General features: G+C 49.7%; 1 protein-coding gene across 8 annotated transcripts in view; it reads left to right on the top strand.

Annotated features, from left to right (window-relative positions):
• The window catches only part of LOC105489378 (cap binding complex dependent translation initiation factor), a 339,061-nt gene that overhangs the window by 79,657 nt on the left and 237,459 nt on the right, over positions 1 to 21,945 (top strand). For 5 of the 8 annotated variants that reach the window (XM_071085394.1, XM_011754132.3, XM_011754134.3 and 2 more), the window contains exons 2-3: positions 6,899 to 7,106; positions 13,761 to 13,808. In XM_071085394.1, coding sequence (XP_070941495.1) covers positions 6,927 to 7,106; positions 13,761 to 13,808 — 228 coding nt within the window. In that variant the 5' untranslated portion in view covers positions 6,899 to 6,926. The remainder of the gene's footprint in view (positions 1 to 6,898; positions 7,107 to 13,760; positions 13,809 to 21,945) is intronic. The other 3 variants (XM_011754139.3, XM_011754136.3, XM_011754135.3) reach the window with 1 other exon arrangement.

Here is a 21,945-nt window from a genome sequence, read left to right as displayed (position 1 = left end):
AGATGAACCCGGTACCTCAGTTGAAAATGCAGAAATCACCCATCTTCTGTGTCACTCACGCTGGGAGCTGGAGGCTGGAGCTGTTCCTGTTCTGCCATCTTGGGCGTGCCCCCTGGTTGCTAATCTTAGGATCACCAAGCAAGCCCCCTGCAGCACCACCTGGGCCCCTGCAGTAGGCCTGGGATCCACAGGAGGCTGGACCACTTGCAGTAGCCAAAAGCCAAAAGATGAGCCAGGAAGCAGAAATCGGGGTCTTTCTGGGCTTCCTTGGTGGGGTGTCACAAGGGTGTGCTGCTGGAGTGAGTTGGGTGCTGGGGGTGGAGAGGTAAGAGCCTGATGAAGTGTGGGGTGCAGTGCTGCCTCCATGCGGGCCTCAAATGATGGATTCCCTAAGAAGTGCTGGTAGGCCCTGGAGCAGATGCATCTCATCTGGTTTGCAGGTCACTGAACTCATCCCTGAGGATTGGAGGAGGAAGTAATGCCCCTAATGCCTGGCTGTTCTTAAAAGGATTGGCTAAATTGATAGCTCCTAATGCCATTTGTCACTGGGTGGGCAGGAAAGGATACTAAGAGGGCTGGGATGGCTCCGCTGATTGTCTCTGGCCTGTGGGTGCTCTCCAATGTCAGCCTTACCTTTTCCTCCAGACCTCCAGCCTATAAAGGTCAGACTCAAAGTCAGACATGGCCAGGAATTAGAGGGAGAAACTGGCACCATATCATCTCAGGCTGCCCGATGGTGTTCACAGAAACCCCTTCCAGAGCACTAGTTTCCTAAGGAAGCTACAGAGTGCTGGGCTGAGAGCAGCAAGGGATGGGGAGGAAGGGGAGGAAGGGAAAGGGGAGTTTATTGGGTCTAGGGTGGGGAGGGGACACCAGTGTGGAGAGAGGAAACTTTTTGTCAAAAACATGGGTGATTTTCATTTTTGTCCTTAAAAATATCCAGGCTTACTGGGCTGTAGTGACGACCACAGACTGTGATTGGCTGCAGCAGGAGGTGGGGAGTCCCTGGGCTGGCGGCCTAGGCTGGATGAGGTCTTTCAACAGAGATGCAGCCCCAGGAAGAGAGCCTGCACACATCCTTTTCCCCAGACAGACACAGATGTGGCCAAGCTCGGTGGCTTCAGTCCTCTCTGGGAAGCACAGGCGAAGGAGCTCCGGGGTGGGTCCTGCTGCAGCCTGGGCCCTCTGTGTCCTCCAGAAAGCTGTGCCCACACTGGCCCTCCCCTCCAGCTGTAGGCTCAGGGTTGCCCGCCCCTCTGGTGCCCTTTACAGCAAAGTGCAGCCTCAGCATTTTTCCTACTCCTGCTGCTTGCCTTTTAGTTCCTCCTCATCTGTCACCTGGCAGGGAATCGGAGCAGAGCCGGGAGAGGAGGGGAGAGGCATGTCTTTTGTGTTCTTCTACCTTCCCTCTTTTCCTTTTCCTTCTTCCTCTGGTTCCGTCCTTTCTTCACTTTCACTGATCATTAAAACATAAATTCCTGGCTGACTCTCTCAGCTTAGCCTGCAGCCCAGCTGTTTGGGGACTTCCCATCTGGATCCTACTGGGAATGAGACACTGAGCCGGGCTGAAACCCCCAAAGCTCAGGCAGGAAGGCAGCAAAACAAGCCTGGAGGAGACCATCCTTTGCCCTGTGTCTCCACCAGCCAGAGAAAGCTCTACCCTATTCCTTCACAATCTTCTTCCCTTAAAAATGTGTTGGAACTTTTCTAGGTGGATACCCCAAAGAATAAACAGGGACTCAGATGGATCCTTGTACACTCATGTTCAAAGCAGCATTATTCACAACAGCAAAAGGTGCAAACAACCCAAATGTCCATCGATGGATGAATGGATAAATAAAATGTGGTCTAGATATACAGTGTACTATTGTGATATGATGTCTTATTCAGCCATAAAAGGGCATGAAATTCTGATTCATGTTACAATGTGGATAAACCTTGAAAGCGTTATGCTAAGTGAAATAAATCAGTCATAAAAGGACGAATATTGCAGGATTCCTCTTATAGGAGGTACCTAGAATAGGCAGATTCATAGAGAGAAGGTAGGACAGTGGTTACCAGGGGTTAGAGAGAAGGGTGAGGAAGAGTTAATTGTTTAGTGGGCACAGAGTTTCTGTTTGGGTTGATAAAAAAGTTCTAGAAATAGATAGTGATGATGGCTCATAACATTATGAATGTACTTAAAGCCACTGAATTATGTACTCAAAAATGGTTAAGATTATAAGGTTTTGATTTGTTTGTTTGGTTTGGTTTGGTTGGTTTTTGTTTGTTTGTTTGTTTTTGTTGTTGTTGTTTTATTTTGTTTTTGCTTTCAGACAGAAACTCACTCTGTCACCCAGGCTGGAGTGCAGCAACACAATTATAGCTCACTGTAACCTCAAACTCCTGGGCTCAAGCAATCCTCCCGCCTTAGCCTCCTGAGTAGCTGGGACTACAGGTGTGTGTGACCATGCTCAGCTAATTTTTAAAAAATTTTTTGCAAAGACAAGATCTTGCTATGTTGCCTAGGCTGGTCTCAAATTCCTGGCTTCAAGTGATCCTCCCGTCTCAGCCTCCCAAAGGGCTGGGATTACAAGCATGAGCCACTGCACTCAGCTGAATGCTGTTTTATGTTGCATATATTTGACCGTAATAAAAAATTCAGGGCCTTAGCACCTGGCTGTACTTCCAGGCTAAGAGCTGTGGAGGTGGACAGGCAGAGGAGGGCCACGCTCTCTCCCTCTCTCTGCTCCTTCTTCTTCTCTTGTGACTGAAGTGAAGCTCAGAAATTTTGTGCTTTGCATGTTCCCCGCTTTTCTGAAGCAGGGGCCTCCCCACTCCCTCGCTGGGCTCCACTGTGGAACAGGGAAGTGATGTATTCTCCTGTTCACCCTGGAAAATGAGAGTTTCTGGAGGAGCTGAAATCCCTGGGAGAGAGTGAAAAGGTGGGGAGGACTGGCAAGTAAGGGGGGCTAGGGATCTGGCGGCCACTGTGGGCAACTGGGGCTCACCCCACTTGGAGTTGCTGAGGGACCACGTGGAGCATGCCTGGAATTGTCTGAGACACTGAAGAGGGGAGTATTTGTCCCACTGAGGGCAGCTGCATGTGGCACTAGCTCCTCATACTTCCAGGTTGCAGGTGCCAGGGGCCAGGGGCTTCCTGCAGGCGTCTCCTGACTGCAGAGGAGGCCTGGGCAGGAGGCCCCGGGGCAGCTGAGGTGAGGCGCTGCTGGACTACCCCACATGAATCTGGCTGGGTAGCAAACACTAGAGTAGGAGGAATGGCCGAGAGGACGTGAGGACACAAGAGGCACCTGCAGAGCGCGTCCTCTTCCTTCCTGCAGGTTTGGGATGGGTCTCAATCCTGTCCCCTTTCTCAGCAACTATTATGGGTTTGGGGTGATGACCGTGCCCAGGCTCCCTCACGGGACCCTGACACAGCCCTGAGACACTCGGGCATGTTTGGGAGAGCCCTGCAGAGCCGGCCAGAGGCTGCCTCTGCAGGCAGAGCCCGGCACTCTATCCTCCCGAAAACGGCTCCGTGTAGAGTTCCTGCAAAACCCAGTTCCCTGACTGCACCTGCTAGGTGTGCCAGGAAGCCCTTGATAAGATCTGAAGTCTTCAAGGAATAATGGGTGTGGCCTTGCGTATTGACTTCTCCTGCAGGCAACTCCTTTTCAGCCCTCTCTGGACAACAGCAGTGTAATTCCCATCCAGTGGAGGCCAGCTGCCCAGGGCCAGGCACGGAGCCTGCATGGGGCCAGCTCTCCGGAACCTGTGCCCAGCTGGGGAATAAGCACATGTGCAGCACTTGAAGAATTCACTGCTCCCTGGAGAGTCAGTATAGACTGGGGAGCTTGGAGGTGGCCTGAGGGACTGAGCAGGCCACCAGGAAGGGGGATGGAGAGAAGGCAGTGGGGTATAGGCATAGTCGTGCAGACCTGGAGTTCTCCTGTGTGAACTTGGGCAAGTTACTTAATCTCTCTGAATCTCCCTTTTCTCTTCTAAGTAGCATAATTATGCTGATCCCATAGGGTTGCTGTGAAGGTGAAGTGAGTGGAGGCAGATCAAGTACTGATGTGTCTGAGGCATGATAAAGGCACAGCAGACACTCGTCATTCCTACTTTTAGCAGAAATTGCAGTATTCATACCCGTAGCCAACCCTGGGTGAATCTTGCTTAGTAGCCTGCCATGAAACCAAGGCAATGCTCTGGCCTTCTGTGCATATAAGAACCTCTAGGTTTGGCAGGTAGAGGGAAGGAGAAAATGCCTCCAGGTGACGGGTTCAGTGTGAGCAAAAGCACAGAGGCAGGAAAGAGCATCCTGTATTCATTTTCTATTGCTTCCTAAAAGATTACTACAAATAGCAGCATAAAACAATACCATCCATTATCTCACAGTTCTGTAAGTCAGAAGTCTGGCGCAGCATCTCATGAGTCTGAAGTCAAGTTGTTAGCCAAGTTGAATTCTTGGCTGGAGGCTCTGGAGGAAAAGTCTGCTTCCAAGCTCATTGGTTCTTGGGTGAATTTACTTCATTGCAGATGTAGAATGAGGTGCCCACTTCCTTGCCAGTTGTTGACCAGGGATTGCTCTCAACTACCAGAGGCTGCCCACGTGCCTTACCGTGTGTCCCTCCTCCTTCAAGCCAACAACAGTGCACTGAGTCTTTCTCATGCTTTGGATCTCTGGCTTCTGCTGTCTCTGAGCTCTAGTCCCAGATTTAATGGGTTCTGGTGCTTGGGTCAGGCCCTCCTGAATAGTCTCCTTATCTTAAAGTCAACTAATTTGGGATTTAATTGTGTCTGCAAAATCCCTTCCCAAGAGTATCTAGACTCCTGGCGAGTAACTGGGAGAGGGTGTATACCCAAGACTGTCTTAGAATTCTGCCTACCACACCTACCATATGCCCAGGACAAGGAGCAGAGTAGCCAGGGGATAACTTAGGTGTGGGCAGCCGTGGAGCGGGAGGGGTAAGGTGGGTGCTGGTGGTATGGGGAGGTGTAAGGACCTGTAGGCTTTGAGTGGCAGGTGGAGGAAGGGGCAATGGACAGCGTCCCCCATGCCCCTGCCTGTGGCCCTTGCCACCAAATGTGCATATCCCAATCACAGCTGACTCTCTGCAGACCTGCTGCCACCCCTGCCTCCACATCTGGTTTCCTCATTCTGAAAAGGGCACCACCTCGGCCTGAAACCTCCAATCCTCTGATTCCTCCCTCTAGGATGGGTGGACAGACCCAGCTCCAAGACCGCTGAGCTCAGAGGCCCAGAGCAAGGCCCTGCAGCACCTCAGAGCCCCCTGCAGCAGGCCTGAGGTCCAAGGGAGGTTGAGCCCCTTGCAGCAGCCAAAAGCCTAAAAACGAGCCGGGAAAGCAGCGGAAGATGTGTGCGCAGCAGGGCAGTTCTCCTTCCCCTGGGAAGTTCTTCCTCTCCGTTCCCTCACCCTTGGAGAAGGCAGTGAGGGTGTTGCGGAGTCAACATTCATGTTCTCAGCAGCATTTCTGGAACCCAGCATACCATTTCTTGCCCTGCTTTGGACTCACTGCAGTTTAAACACTCAACAAACCCTAGATTATTGGCAAATAACTGTGTTCCAAAGAAGTTCTCAGGGTTAAGGTTCTCAGGTTCAAGGTTTTGAAATTCAAATGCTCCATTAAACCTGCTAGGACCTCGCCTTTATTACTGGCAGCAGCATTCACGCTGCTCTGTGTGACTTCAGAGCCCTGTGTGTGCAGGATTCAGGCCTTCTCTGTGCTTTCGTGTGGTGGTGGTTTGATAGAAGGCTGTCCTACTATTTGTGATAATAAAAGCATGTGCAGACTGTTTTCTCTGGCAGACCAGGATCTTCCATGGAGAGCACAGGTCTCCAGATAATAAAAGAGGCACAAGACAAGCTTTAAAGCCCCTTCCCATCTAGCCTGGAGCCTATCAGGAAGGAAAGGATCCTTGGCCTGGAGGTGAGAAAGGTTCTAGCTTTCCTCACTCCCAGGTGGGTCACATGTGAGCTTCGGGGAAAAGCAAGGGAGCGGGGAGCGGAGAGGGCAGTGGTGGGGAGGTCCCAGCAGACCTGGGCCCCTGCAGGGCTGGGTTGAGCATGTCAGCTCCAGAGATTGCAGTTCTGTTGGTGGACTTTAGCTAGTGTTCCAGCAGCAGCTGGTCATCTATGCCACGCTGCCCTAGAGAGAGGGCCAGAGAGCCAATGGGGTTAGTCATGGCCCTGTAAGGGTGACCAGGCAGTGTGTGTGGCTAGGCCATAGCAGCATGGACAGTGCAGCAAGCCTTTCTCGTTCTACCAGTGAAAACCAGTCACGCTCCTGCAGACTCATCATAGGTGTGTTCCAGTAGCTGCACCAGAGCAAGGCTGCAAAATCCTGCTTATAAGTTACAGCCTATAGGCTTCAACTGATTTAGGGGACAGTCGGGTGACCAAAAAGAAAGTCTCCTCATAAGTAGGCATTTTCTTGGAGGACCTGAGCCCCTCAGAGGTTGGTGTCCCGGGCCCCATTGTGCACCCTCAATCTCGGTTCTGTGGTTTATTTCATCCTGCTTTGTGGTAGATTCTGTTAAATCTGAGGCAGGAAGTGAGGCTTGGCCTGTAGGCCGAGTTCATCTTCTACCTTTCCCAGCTATTAAGGCTTAGGTAGACACTAACTCTGACACTGCACAGTGCCTGTGCTGGCCAATCAGACAAGTGACCTGCATTCCCTGGGCCTGTCTCCTGCCCCACACAGTGGGAATTACAGCACATCGTTTATGCTGAGGGCAAGCCAGCCTCCCACTGACTTCTCAAGGTCATTGGAAGAACAGAACGCCATGATGGATAAGAAGAGGCTTCCAGGAGCAGAGGGTGTGTCCCAGGTGTGGGCATCGTCGTCTCCTCCAGCAGCATCTCACGGAGTTCTCTGTCTTCTTTCCCACCAGTCCCGGCCCAGGCCCCTGAACCGGAAGGATGGAAAACTCCTCTGCAGCGTCAGCCTCCTCGGAGGCAGGGAGCAGCCGCTCCCAGGAGATCGAGGAGCTGGAGCGCTTCATCGACAGCTACGTGCTGGAGTACCAGGTGCAGGGGCTGCTGGCTGACAAGACGGAGGGTGATGGCGAGAGCGAGAGGACCCAGTCCCACATCTCCCAGGTGAGTGCTGGCCTGCGGTTAGGGGAGCTTGGCAAATTCAGAGGGGATGATGCAGGGATCCCTAATTCTGGGCAGCACCCAGTTGCTTGACACTAGACTGCCAAGGCACGAATGGTCCCAACCAGCAGAGCACCCAGAATCCGGCAGGTGGTCTTTGGGATCCAGGCAGGAGGTGCCCTGGCTGTGCACGCAGACCCTCTGACCCACCTCCACTCCTCCCTATCCATTGAGGCTTTGGGGCCCAGCCAGGCCCACAAGTCTTTGAACACACGTCTCTTGAGTACCTACTATGTGCTGTACGCTGTTCCCTGTCCTCAATAAGCTTATGTTCTAGAAAACGTCTGGAGGTTTTGCTTCTCCGTAATGCACACCAACAAAGAACTATAACTTGTGGATATTTTCTCTGATTTCAAATACAAGCAGTTGTTGGCAGCCAAAGGAATGAGCCTTGTGGGCTTCTCAACCAGGGCTCTGTATGCCAGACATACTTAGACATATGAGGCAATCTAACCAGTGTTCTGGGTTGGTCCTGCCCCCTCCTGCCTCAGTCTGTGGCATCCCTAACCTTGGAGGGGAGATGGACTCATCTGAAAGATTGTGGGCTGAGATTTGAAAGTCTTGGCTTCTCCCAAATAAAGTATGAATGCATTCAGGATAGGGACCCTATCAAGCGTATCTTTGCCGAACACCACAAATCCTCAGCAGATTTTTGTTCAAGAGCTGGTTCCAAATTGGCTTGTAGCTGCCTGTGTGACCTTGGTCAGAACCCTCAATATCTGTGGGGCTGAGTTTTCTTATCTGGCAAACGGGGATTATGCTGTTGCCTCGGGAATGTTGGAAGGTCAGACGGTAAGAAGTACAAAGGCTGCAGAGAGTCAGTGCTGCCTGCACAAGCATGCACAGGACAGTCCCCTCTCTCTGGAGTCAGGGTTCTGGGGATCCACCTCTCGTACGTGTTATCCCATCTCCAAGCCCAGGACTCCTGGGACAATCAGGTGAGCTACCTGGGTGCACCCTGCTTTGGGAAAAGGCTGAGTCCAACTACCAGGCTCACTTTTTGGGTGGGACCCCTAGCTTTTTAGAAGCCAGAACGAACTTTTGGCTTTCCTGGAACTCAGACCGGGAGTCACTCTGGGAAATACTGAAGCCACAGTAATCCCATGCCCTGTCCCCACTGGGAAGCAGGGGACAGAAAATAGCCCTGAGGGAGAAAAAAAAAAATAGATGTGATGCTTTCTTTAGTGTCCTTGAGGTTCTAAAATCACAAGTAATGTAAGCCTATAATTTGTTTGTTATTCAATCCACGAGTATTTAACAAGCTTCTGTTCTGTGCTGGGCACTATTCTAGGACTCATATCTAGGATTGAGCAACAAAGCCCTGCCCTCATGGAATGTGTATTCTAGTCATGGGTGATCATTGCGATGGGGAAAAGTAAAGCTGGAAAATGGAATGGGGAGTGAGGAGGAGCAGGAGGGGCTTGCAGTTTTAAGTGGGGTAGTCAGGGAAGCTGGCACGGAGGGGAGGGAGGGGTGAGTAGTGGAGATATCCGGAGAGGAACATCCGGGCAGAAGGAACAGCCCGTGCCAGGCCTGGGCTGGAAGAAGATTCCAGGCCCAGCCAGCAGGCCAGGGTGCTGGAGCAGAGGGTGAAGGAGGGAGAGCTGCGGAGATGAGTCACAGGGATGATGGGGACTGTGTCGTCGGGAGGTGGGAGGCCTGAGCCCTGGAATGGCCCCACATGAGGAAGAAAGGATGTGAGGAGAAGTGAGCCAAGAGACCAGTGAGGCAGGAGGGAACCAGGCCAGGCGGAGTGCTGGAGCCCAGGAGGGGCGTCGAGGGAATGGGGTGGGGAGACTGCCTTGTAGGCCGCTGCCAGGCCGGGTAAGAGGGACTGACAATGGCTGACTGAGCAGGGGGAGCCTGACGGGGGAGTTTTGGCTGAGTGGTGAAGGCAGAAGCTTGCCTGTGGCCAGCTCAAGGAACAGAAGAAGATGGCCTGGAGACTAGCAGAATAGTACAACTGTTTTGAGGAGTTTAGCTGTAAAGGGGAGAGGTATGTGGTGGTATTTGGGGAAATAAGGTCAAAATAGGAGCATTGACCTGTGTGTTCAATCCAGGGGCAAGTCAGGGGTTGCTGGGGCCCTGGCCTATCCCCAGCCCCCAGCGGTTCATTCACAATAACAGGAGGGAGTTGCAGGCATGCGGCCACGCATCTAAAATAACTCCTGCAGCACAGCTGTGGTTTCTCTCCAGCTACTTGCAGCCACGAAGGTGCAGAGGCAGAGTTACAAAGATGACTTTAACCAGGATGGAGGTTTCTCCAGGGAGTACAGTGGAGGAGAGAGGGGTGAGGGAGGCACAGGAGTGATGATGGTGAGTCACCTGGATGCTGAAGCAGGTCAGGATGGGAGTGGGTACCTGAGGTGGTAGTGGAGGCTGACGGGTGGTAGGGTCAGTGGATTGGAGGCCACCCAAAGAAATGTTGTAATCCTGGTAGCAGAGAGACTGAGCTAGAAAGATGCTGGGAGTGTGGCATGTGTCCAGGAGTGGCGTGTTTGAAATCAGAGGTGGAGGAATGCAGTCATGGGTCAGGATTGGGCTGGGTGTGAGCATGGGAGTGTGTGGGGGAGAGGGAGAGGCCAGGAGGAGAGCAGGTCATGAAACTCAGATCCATCTTCATGGATCTTGAAATGACCAAGAAAGGACAAAAGGATATGGGAGAGGGTGGCTATGATACAGGAGAAAAGTCCTTGAGGATGCAGGAGCAAGGTGGCGGCTGGGTGGCCTGGCGGTCTACAGCTGACTCCATGGAGGGTCTCGTCTGGTGGTGCATTCACTTATTTGCACAATCCCTTTTTTTGATATAAACTATGTTTATTGCACAGCTCACAGTACCATGATCTGGAGTGGAAGGAGGAGGAAGATTAGGAGAGATTGGAAAATTATGAGGGAAATTAACCTCTTTAGATTGTCTAGGGCAAGAACTAAGTGAACCAACTTTTGCAGTCCCCTGGAAGCCCCTAGAGCTGACTTCCCCAGGAGCAGGGCCTGTGGACGGGCATATGGGCTGGCTGGGTACCCCCTGTTGTGGGCTGCCTGCCTCTTCAGCTGTGTGGCATCCAGGCCTGCAGCAGGGCATCCTCCAAAGGTTCCTCCAGCTGAAATTTGCTCTACCTGGAGGAGCCAAGGAAGCCTCGAAGCTTCACCCCAGAGGAATGCGTGGCTGATGGTAGAATTTCTGTGCCCAGAGCAGCCAGCAGGGGCATAGTTTTGAAAGGAGGGGCCCTCCCAGCGCTTTCAGTCTGGGCCCTGTGCTTCTGGCACCAGCTCTTGGGATCAGTGGGGCCTGACTCACACTTGGATGCCCCCATCTGTGTGGCGGGCAAGGCAAGGCTGTGGAGGGGCTTTCAGACTGACGTCTGCTGTAAAGTGTGGTGTGGAGAACACCTGTGGGGTATGACATTTGGATGCATTCTCTAAACTTTCTTCATGCTCTGGAATTCCCTCAAAGAATGCAGACACTTGGCAGGTTTCCGGGGCCTGCGGGCCTGCCTGCTGCCAGAAAGGGAGGATGTTTCAATCCTGCCCCTACCGCGCCCCTGCCTCCCCGCTCCCCACAGCCGCACACACACCTGGGGCACCGACTCTGGAGGACGGACGGCTGTGGCCAACTCTCAGGAAGGCCAGCGTTAGCTGTGTCTACATAAGACACTTTTTAAAAAAATTTCTCTATTAACGCAGCTTTATGGGAAATATTTCTGCTAAAGCACTTTGGCTTTTTTTTTTTTTTTTTTTAAATCTGATGAATAGTTTAAATGGAAGCCAAAAAGAAACAAACAAACAAACAAACAAACAAAACACTCAGGGAATGTTCCTGTCTGCCTGTGTGGTGTTTTGATGTTTCTGGGGAGAAAATTTGTTAAGAATCTTGGAAACCTTGAGAAGACCTGAGGGAGTGGAGAGGAATGTTGCTCTTCAGCTGGTGAGGTCATTTTTTGGGATCTGAGAAATGACAGTTGACACTCAGGGAGAAAATATCTCATGATGTTTGTACACGTGTGTTCCTCTCGTCCTTCCCAGTAACAACTGGAAAGAAAGGAAGGATGGATGGATGCATGGATGGATGGATAGACGGACAGATAGATGATACATAGATAATGGATAGATGAGATAGCTAGATAGATCAGTTTTCCTGTTCCTTAGGTGAATAACCGAGACAATGTGTGTTTTAAGTTTGCCAAAATTTTCTGGATGCCATATTCAACACCACACCCCTCCCCATATTTAGCACCACACCCCTCCCGGTGTTTAACACCACACCCCTCCCCGTGTTTAACAGCACACCCCTCCCCGTGTTTAACAGCACACCCCTCCCCCATGTTTAACCCACACCCCTCCCTATGTTTAACACCACACCCCTCCCCATGTTTAACATCACACCCCTCCCCCATGTTTAACACCACACCCCTCCCCCATGTTAAACACCACACCCCTCCCCCGTGTTTAACACCACACCCCTCCCCCGTGTTTAACAGCACACCCCTCCCCCGTGTTTAACACCACACCCCTCCCCCGTGTTTAACAGCACACCGCTCTCCCGTGTTTAACACAACACCCCTCCCCGTGTTTAACACCACACCCCTCCCCGTGTTTAACATCACATCCCTCCCCCATGTTTAACACCACATCCCTCCCCCATGTTTAACATCATATGCCCTCTTCCATGTTTAACACCACACCACTCCCCCATGTTTAACATCACACCCCTCCCCCGTGTTTAACACCACACCCCTCCCCCATGTTTAACCCACACCCCTCCCTATGTTTAACACCACACCCCTCCCCATGCTTAACACCACACCCCTCCCCATGCTTAACACCACACCCCTCCTCCGTGTTTAACACCACACCCCTCCCCGTGTTTAACACCACACCCCTCCCTATGTTTAACATCACGCTCCCCATGTTTAACACCACACCCCTCCCCCATGTTTAACACCACACCCCTCCCCCATGTTTAACACCACACCCCTCCCCATGTTTAACACCACACCCCTCCCCCATGTTTAACACCACACCCCTCCCTATGTTTAACACCACACCCCTCCCCCATGTTTAACACCACACCCCTCCCCATGTTTAACACCACACCCCTCCCCATGTTTAACACCACACCCCTCCCCCATGTTTAACATCACACCCCTCCCCCATGTTTAACACCACACCCCTCCCCCATGTTTAACACCACACCCCTCCCTATGTTTAACACCACACCCCTCCCTATGTTTAACATCACACCTCTCCCCCATATTTTGCATTGTACCCCTCTCCCATGTTTCAGGAGCAGCTGCTGTCCAATAGATTGGAAGTCCCCACTGTCACTCTATCCTTGGGTGGAAGAGGGATTAAAGCCCTATTCTTTTTTTTTTTTTTTTTTTTTTTGAGACAGAGTCTCGCTGTGTCTCCCAGGCTGGAGTGCAGTGGCGTGATCTCGGCTCACTGCAAGCTCCGCCTCCCGGGTTCACGCCATTCTCCCGCCTCAGCCTCCCAAGTAGCTGAGACTACAGGCGCCCGCCACCACGCCCGGCTAGTTTTTTGTATTTTTTTAGTAGAGACGGGGTTTCACCATGTTAGCCAGGATAGTCTCGATCTCCTGACCTCGTGATCCACCCGCCTCGGCCTCCCAAAGTGCTGGGATTACAGGCTTGAGCCACCGCGCCCGGCCTAAAGCCCTATTCTAAAGGAGGGAAACTGAGGCACAGAGATGGAGCATAGCCAAACCCCACTGCTGGGTGGTGGCTGACCTGGGCCCTGGAGCCCCATCCCTACCCCACCTACTTGTGGTTTCCTGCTCTGTACAGGCCGTGGCTGATTGGGTGTTGGGTGGTTAATATAGATTTATTTCCTGCAGAAAGAAAACTGGGACTCCAAATCTCGTTGACCACTAACCTTCTGGGGAAAAGATTAGGATGTTGTAAGTGGGGAAAATGTTGGCACATGTGATGTTCGTGGATGATCTGGTGGATCACCAGAAAGCTTGGAAGCAGTATGCCACTCTGGGCGAGCATGAACTCACTTAGGCAATGTAAGAAATACTGATGGACAGGCCGCACTGCTAGAGATGCAGGCAAAGGTGCGGGGCCTGGGCCTGGAGTGGTCATCAGCCTATGCGTCACTCTGATTGCCACAGTGGGAGCAGGGCTGTCTCCTTTCCCCCCTCCATAGCCTGCTGCCCCTGCTCCAGTCTCTTGGAAAGATAACATGTAGGGACCCTATGAAGAGCAGATACGTTTAATGACGGCACAGTTTCCAGTAAATTCTTGTTAAGAGGTCAAACTAAGAGCCAGTGAGAGTGAAGATTGCTTCCTGTAGCCCTATTTTGATGCTTTCAGGCACTTGGAAGCCCTGTGTTTCATCCAAAATGCAGTGATCTTTACAACGGGGTGCACTTTACAAAGTGGCAATGAATAGGATAGGGTGAGAGTGTTCAGATTGGCTCAGTGGCTTTTCCTAACGCGTTGCTCCTCTTTCCCTTTACGTCTCTCCTTTCATTCTGCCTTCCCTGTTCACTGTTCCCTCACCCTTTTTTAGAAATCCCATCTCTTCGTTTCCTTCTGCCCTTAAATTCATTTTCCCTGATATCTTTGCTCACAGGAGGAAGCACTCAATGGTGGACCACCCATGAAAGGCTTAACAGAAGAAGTGAGTTTATAGGAGGACTGCGGGGTGGTTCGGCATGGGGGATTTATTAGGTATTTTCCCCTTATTTAAAAAATATATTCTAAGTTATACATAAAGTACTTTATGCATACATTCCCATAGTACACAAGAATTCAAATGTTAATAATTAAATTCTCCTGGACTAAAATTATTTTAAATTATATAAGTCCTTTATGCATACATTATCATGGTACATAAGAATTCAAATATTACCAATAAAATCTTCTGTGCTACCACCTCATTCTGCTCCCTTACTCCTACCTCCCATCAGATGGGTGAGTTCATTTCCTTGCCTTTTTTAATGCCTTTCCTGACATATGTATGACTTGAAGAAATACAATATTGTCAAATCGTATATCACAGCCAGTGGATATATTGTTCAATAACTTGCATTTTTCACCTGCCCACATGCCCCAGAGATTCTTCTGGGCTTGCACATCTGCTGTGTTCTGTTTAGTGGCTGCCCAGTTGTCCATAGCATGGATTTATTTAACCATTTGCTTAATGGTGGGCACTCAGGTTACTTCTAAATTTTCCCCTGGAAATATGTGATACTTCAACACATACTGTTGAACATGCCTCCTTCTGCACAAATAACGGTGTTTCTTCAGTTAGATGCTGAGAAGTAAAATTAATTTTAATAGCTGTTGTTGAATTGCTCTCCAAAGATCTTCCGTTATCCACACTACCACCAGTATTTTGGGACATCTTGTCATTTTAATTCACATTGCCTTATTTCTTTTTCTTTTTCTTTTTTTTTCTTTTGAGACAGAGTCTCACTCTGTTGCCCAGGCTGAAGCGTAGTGGCGTGATCTCGGCTCACTGCAACCTCCGCTTCTGGGTTCAAGCAACTCTCCTGTCTCAGCCTCCCGAGTAGCTGGGACTACAGGCACACGCCACCACACTCAGCTAATTTTTGTATTTTTAGTAAAGACTGGGTTTCACCATATTGGTCAGGCTGGTCTTGAACTCCTGACCTCAGGTGATCCACTTGCCTCAGGCTCCTAAAGTGCTGGGATTACAGGCATGAGCCACTGCGCCCGAAATTGAATTACCAATCTTTTTATTTTATTTTTTTCTTTTTTTTGAGATGGAGTCTCGCACTGTCGCCAGGGCTGGAGTGCAATGGTGTGCTCTTGGCTCACTGCAACCTCTGCCTCCCAGGTTCAAGCAATTCTCCTGCCTCAGTCTCCCGAGTAGCTGGGATTACAGGCACGTGCTACCACGCCTGGCTAATTTTTTGTATTTTTCGTAGAGACAGGGTTTCACTATGTTGGCCAGGCTGGTGTCGAACGCCTGACTTGTGATCCACTCGCCTTGGCCTCCCAAAGTGCTGGGATTACAGGCATGAGCCATGCAACTGGCCATTTTTTTTTTTTTAGACGAAGTTTTGCTCTTGTTGCTGAGGCTGGAGTGCAATGGTGTGATCTCGGCTCACTGCAACATTCGCCTCCCGGGTTCAAGTGATTCTCCTGCCTCAGCCTCCCGAGTAGCTGGAATTACAGGTGCCTGCCACCATGCCCGGCTAATTTTTTGTATTTTTAGTAAAGACAGAGTTTCGCTGTGTTGGCCAGACTGGTCTTGAACTCCTGACCTCAGGGATCCACCCCCCTCGGCCTCCCAAAGTGCTGGGATTACAGGCATGAGCCACCATGCCTGGCCACCAATTATTTTTTAATAGGATAACATTTTATTTTATGAAAGTAGCAACTGGAAAAACTGAGACAAGTGAAAAATGGGAAAAAAAAAAACTCCATCATTTTATGGCAACTAATATAATTTTTGTGCATCATTTTTTTAAACATATTTTATAAAGTTGTACTTCTAGCATACATGTAAGTTTTATGATCTGTAAATTTTAATGATCTCCTAGACATTGTTTGGTGGTGGTTTTTAGCATAAAGTGTAACTATTTAAATTTGCTTTTCTTCTGCTAGGTAGTAAAATAAATAGAATGAAAGCTAACATTTATCCACTCAGGCTCTGTTGTAGGCTCAGGGGGCAAAGTCAAGAACAGAACAACCATGATCTCTGTCTCAGTTTCTCACAGGGAAAGACAGACAATAGAGGGAGAAGGAAATGGGATGTTAGAAGGTGATGCATGCATGAGGGAGGCAGGAAGTGAGTGGGGAAGGCTCACTTAGCAGTGAGGATTTGGGCACTGTGGCTCACGCCTGTAATCCCAGCACTTTGGAAGTCTGAGACAGGTGGATTGCTTGAGCCCAGGAATTCGAGGCCAGCCTGGGCAACATGGTGAAACACAGTCTCTACTATAAATACAAAAATTAGCTGGGTGTGATGGTGCGCACCTATGGTCCCAGCTACTGTGGAGGCTGAGGTGGGAGGATCACCTGAGCCCGGGACCTGGAGGTTGCAGTGAGCTGAGATCACACCACTGCACTCTAGCCTGGGCAACAGAGTGAGACCCTGTCTCAAAACAAACAGACAACAACAACAACAACAACAAAACAGAGAGAAAAGGAAAGAAAACAGGAGGGAGTGGCAGTGGGAGGGGGTAGGAAGGAAGGGAGGGAGGGAGGGAGGAATGGAGGGTGGGAGGGAGGAACAGAGGGAGGATTTGAAGGAGGTGAGAGTGAGGCCACCTGGGAAAGAGTTAGGCAGAGGGAATGGCCAGGGCAAAGCTCTGGTGTGGGGCATGCCACACAGTTGAATGGATCCCTTTGAATGCCGTGTAGAGAATAGGCTATGGTGGGGGGTCAGCAAGAGAGGAAGCAGAGACCAGGAAGCCATCTCCTTGCCCCAGGGGAGAGGCAGTGGAGACTGGGGCCATGTGGTCACTAGAGGTGATGAGATGCCTTCAGAGTCTAGGTGTGCCTGGAAGGTGCTGACACTGTGATTGACCCTGAAGATTCTAGCCTGAGCAAATAGGATAGACTTTGTAGAAATGAGCTATGCAAGACCCCAGAAGAGCAGCTTTGGGGGGCAAAGATCATGAGTCCCGTTTGGGCATGAAAGGTTTAAGATAATATTAGTCGTCTTAGAGGAGATGTTGGTCCATCAGTCCGATGCACAATGGTGGTGTTCAGAGGAGGAGAATGAGCTAGAGATTTATATTTGGATGCTGTTTTAAGCCCAGGGAATGAGGCAGTTTATAGGAGAGAATCAAAGATTGAGCCTTGACTTAAGAATTTGGGGAGATGAAGAGGAAGTAACAAAGGAGACTGTTTGCATTGTTTCTTACATGTTAACTCATTTAGTCTTGATGATTCTATGAAGATGCTGTTATTATTCCCATTTTACAAGGGAAGAAATTGAAGCATAGAGAGGTTGACTTAAGCTTCCTGAGGCCACACAGCAAATACATGGCAAGACTGGGGTTTGAAACAGGCAGCCTGTCTCCAAGTGCCATCCACTTACCCTCTCTGCTATTGGTAGATCTATTATTATTACAGAGGGAGGAAACTTAGTCCTGGGGGTGAAGCGATTTGCCCAAGGTCATACAGTAAGTGGCAGAGCTGGGATCTGAACTCAGGACTCTCTGCTTCAAGAACTCAAGCTCCTAATCACTCAAGCATTCTCTACAACAGGAAAGTTGTTTGTTTCTGAAAAGATGGGAGCAAAAGCCTCTCTCTCTCTCTCTCTCTCTCAAATCTCAGCCATCAGCAGCTTCCTGTCCCTCTTAGCACAGGTCTTTTCCAGAATATCACTGGATCAAGAATGAGCTGCCCGCCAGCCTTGGGTCCCACCTCTGGGTCTTGGTTCTCCTCCCCATGTCAGTAAGAAGCCCATGTGCCCAGGATAAAGGAAGCTATCACGCACACTCCTGTCTTTGAGAAACTGGTCTTCAGGCTGGCAGGATTCTGACTGGGGCCTGCGAGAATGGGAGGAAGCCATTTCCCCTCAGCCTCAAGTACCCCTTCAGGGAAATGAAGGCATCGGTGAGAGCCCTGGTTGCATTGCACAGCAACCACCTGGGGCAGATTTTACACACAGAGGTTACATTCCACCACCACCCGTGCATTCACTGGGGAAGACCTGGCATGTGGACCCCCAGTATCCCCCCTGGGTGGTCTGACACCACCCTTGGTTAAGAAGCCCTGGGTAAGATGACCTTTAAAATAATTTTGCATTTTGAAATCATTTCAAATATACATAGAAATTACAATAATAGTACAAACAATTCTTGCATATGCAAGTAACATCTTACTACATTTGTACCCACACACTCTCTCTAAATATATCTTATGATATATATAATTTATACATATAATTGTATATAAAACTTCTTTCTAAATCATTTGAGAGTTAGTTCCAGACATGACGCCCCTGTATCCCTTGACACTTCAGTGTGTATTTCCTCGGAACAAGGACGTGATACAGTATAGGAAATGAACATTGATAGAATGCTGTGATTAAACCTACAGATCTTTCAGCAGTTTTCCCAGTAATATTGTTTAGAGCAAAAAAAAAAATTGGCTGTGATCTCTGTCTAATCCAAGATTACATATTGTGTTTAATATCAGTCATTTTTCCTGGCTCTTTGAATGATACCTATTTCTGTCCTTTGCTCATTCTGCCACTTTTTGACTGTGTATTCCTGGGTGAGTTACTTAACCACACTGTGCTTCAGTCTCCATGTTTGCTAATTAGAGAAGAGAAGAGTGCCACAGTAGCCATGAAGAATAAGTGCAATGGACTTAGAACAGTGCCTAGATGTAAGTGAAGTCTTTATATAGTCTGGTGATTAATTCTTTGCTACACAGCAGGCTCCCCTTATCCACTGTTTTGCTTTCCACAGTTTTAGTTACCCGCGGTCAACTGCAGTCCAAAAATGTTAAATGAAAAATTCCAGAAATAAACAGTTTATAAATTTTAAATTGTATGGCATTCCGAGCAGTATGATGAAATCTCATGCTGTCTCTCCCGGGACATGAATCATCGCTTTGTCCGGCATTTCCGGTCTGTATCCTCTACCTGCCCATCACTGCCCAGCCCAGAGTCACTGAGCAGACATCTCTGTTACAGGATCACAAACAGATGTAGGGCTTTTTACCACCCACAGTTTCAGGCATCCACGAGGGGATCTTGGATTGGATCCCTCAATGATAAAGGGGGGGATGACTGTGCATTTTGCAAGTAGCTTCTCACTTGTCTTTATTTGTTCGTGATTTCTTTTGTCACATAGAAGTTTGAAATTTTGATGTAGTTTAAAATTTGCATCTCAGATTTTAATCACTTTGGAATGTGTTTTCCATGAATAGTGCAAGGCAGCTATCTAAGGTTATTTTTTCAATGGCTGGGTGGTTGCCTCAATACCATGTATTTATTGGTGAGTCTCTCCCTCAATTTAAAACACAATCCTTATCTTATATGAGGTTCCCATTTGTACATTAATTTGCTTATGGGTGCAGTTTTATCAGTTAATCTGCTTTTTTATTCTTGTACTGGTTCAACATGCTGGTTTGACTCTAGCTTTATGAGATACTTTGATGTCTGGTAGGGGGAGTTTTAGGCACCACTGAAAAGGGGTCCTGGTTTAGCTTTAGCACCTCCAGCCTCCCACACTCTGAGCTTCTTGCTTCTCTCTCCTCCTCCTCCAATGCTCAGTACCCTGGGGTCTCCCCAGTCTTTCCCAATCTCTGCTCATAAAACACTGGCTGGGTGCGGTGGCTCACACCTGTAATCCTAGCACTTGGGAGGCCAAGGCGGGTGGATCGCCTGAGCTCAGGAGTTTGAGACCATCTAGGGCAACATGGCGAAACCCTGTCTCTACTAAAAATACAAAAAAATTAACCAGGTGTGGTGGTGCGTGCCTGTAGTCCCAGCTACTTGGGAGGCTGAGGCAGGAGAATTGCTTGAGCCCCAGAGGCCAAGGTTGCAGTGAGCCAAGATTATGCCACTGCACTCCAGCTTGGGCCAGAGTGAGACTCCATCTTAAAAAAAAAAAAAAAAAAATACTGTCCATCTTGGGATGTAAAATGACAAATAGCTTATTTTAATTGTTTTTTATTGTGAAATACTTGAGATGGACTGATAACAGACAATAGTAAAATATACATCTATTTTGAGTGGAGAATAAACATCTGTACTCTCATGTTTATTAAATCTTAACCCTGTGTCATGTTTGTTCCAGGTTTTTAAATTAAGACATGAATTATAATAGCTGTGGTTGAGGCCTTTAAACCACTCTTGTGAATTTGATGTTCATCGTTCCCATATCTAGCAAACTTCCCACATTTTCCGCCTTTCCGTTTGATGACCTTTTCAAGTAAGATACCACCTTTGCCCCCAAGAGGACTTGCAGGTTCAGGAGGCTCAAAGCTGTAAGCCTGTTTGCTTTGAAGGGGAAATGTGTGGGATTTCAAGCCCTGGCCCGGACTGAGGAGTGGGTCTGGAGAGGTGGGGCTCTTCTTCATTCTTGACTCATCTCCTACAGATCAGGACAGGTTCTGGGGAGGTCCAGTTCTGGAAATTTTCTAGGCGGTGTCTCAGAGAAGGCAAATGGCAGGCAGGAGGTGGCGGTGCCTGCCACAGAAGAAGCCGGTGTTGAGAGCAGAATCCCAGCAGGGATGGGGAGGAGCTTCAGAACAGGGAAGGGAGGGCTCCCATAGGGCCTTTAGGGCCAGGGAAGAAGCGTGTCTCTGATGGAGGGAATTCAGGCAGCAGCCCTGGACAGGCTGCCCTGGGGCTACTGCTGGGCTGGGGTTGGAGATGGAGCCCCACAAGCCCAATGGGTAGAGCTTGCTGTGCTCAGTGTGATCATTCACACCTCACTCCTCCCCATTTACACAGTCACACGCAGGGCCACAGTCCCTCCTCCTGCCGGGGGCTGTGCCTATCTCCAGTTTTGCTGGGTCTCTGGAATGGGGCTCTGTGGACTCCGCCATCTTGCTGGCTTTCCTGTGCACAGCTCACCATTTGGCCTGCTGCTCCTCTGTTCCACACTCGGAGATCCACTGCTTCATTTCCATCTCTACCACCACTGCTGATGAACCCCTATGTGGGACCTCCTTTCCCACTTCCCCCAGGCCAGTTCCGCCTCCCATAATAGAAACCTTCGGCCCCTGCATATGGAGGAAGTGTCTCTGAGTTCTCTAGTCTGACAGCCGCTGTCTGCCCTAAGCAGGCCATGTTCTGCTGAGCCTGTTGCCTCTCTTGAGCACCTCACTCTTCTCTGGGCACCCTGGGTTGCCTGCTTTCCCTCCCTTACGGCCCCTGCCGAGAGCACACTCTTCATCTCAGCCACACCGTCCCCACCACCCTCAAATTGCTGTTATTTGACAGGTCATCTAACCTCTCCTGTGTGGGGACACTCTGTGTTCAGGGCCCCACACAGAAGGCTCTCAGGAAGTGGCTTTTGGTTGGCAAATGTACAGTTAAGTATGGCCTTGGACAAGGCAGAGCAGTCTCGTTGGAGCTTGGAAAGCTCACCAAGGAGAGTAGGGTTGTATATGGATGTGCACAAAGCCTCGGGGTCTGTTCTGCGCGTGCCCGTCAGGAGGCCCCATCCTGCCAGGGACCGTGCTGACCCCAGAGGAGGTGTGTCCCCCGTGCGTCACCGTGCTGTGGAATATCACACCAGCACTATACAGCTGGGGTTGAAATGTTCAGGATGCCTGGAAGGGGAGAAGTCTTTTTGTGAGAGATCACATAGGATGGGATGAGGAGTGCAAGCATGGCCTCGTGTTCCCTCCAGCCAGTGGACACTGTATGCCTTGGATGTCCCCCACCTGTCAGCCAGGCTCCAACCAGGGAAGCAGAAACTACTTCGATATATAAAGCAGAGGGATTATAGCTACAATACTTTAAACATTATACATATGTATGTATACACATATACATATATGTTTATGTGTATCTGTATACATTATTCTAAAAATGTGGGCCAGACATGGTGGCTCATGCCTGTAATCCCAGCACCATGGGAGGCCAAGGTGGGTGGATCACCTGAGGTCAGGAGTTTGAAACCAGCCTGGCCAACATGGTGAAACCCCGTCTCTATTAAAAATACAACAATTAGCTGGGCATGGTTTGGGCATGGTTGCACATGCCTGTAATCCCAGCTACTCAGGAGGCTGAGGCAGGAGAATCGCTTGAACCTGGGAGGGGGAGGTTGCAGTGAACTGAGATTGCGCCACTGCACTCCAGCCTGGGCAAC

The sequence above is a fragment of the Macaca nemestrina genome, chromosome 19 (genome assembly GCF_043159975.1).
Source record: "Macaca nemestrina isolate mMacNem1 chromosome 19, mMacNem.hap1, whole genome shotgun sequence".
NCBI classification, from domain to species: Eukaryota; Metazoa; Chordata; class Mammalia; order Primates; family Cercopithecidae; genus Macaca; species Macaca nemestrina.
Note: the sequence above shows the minus strand (reverse complement) of the source record. Positions and strands in the feature narration are given on the sequence as shown.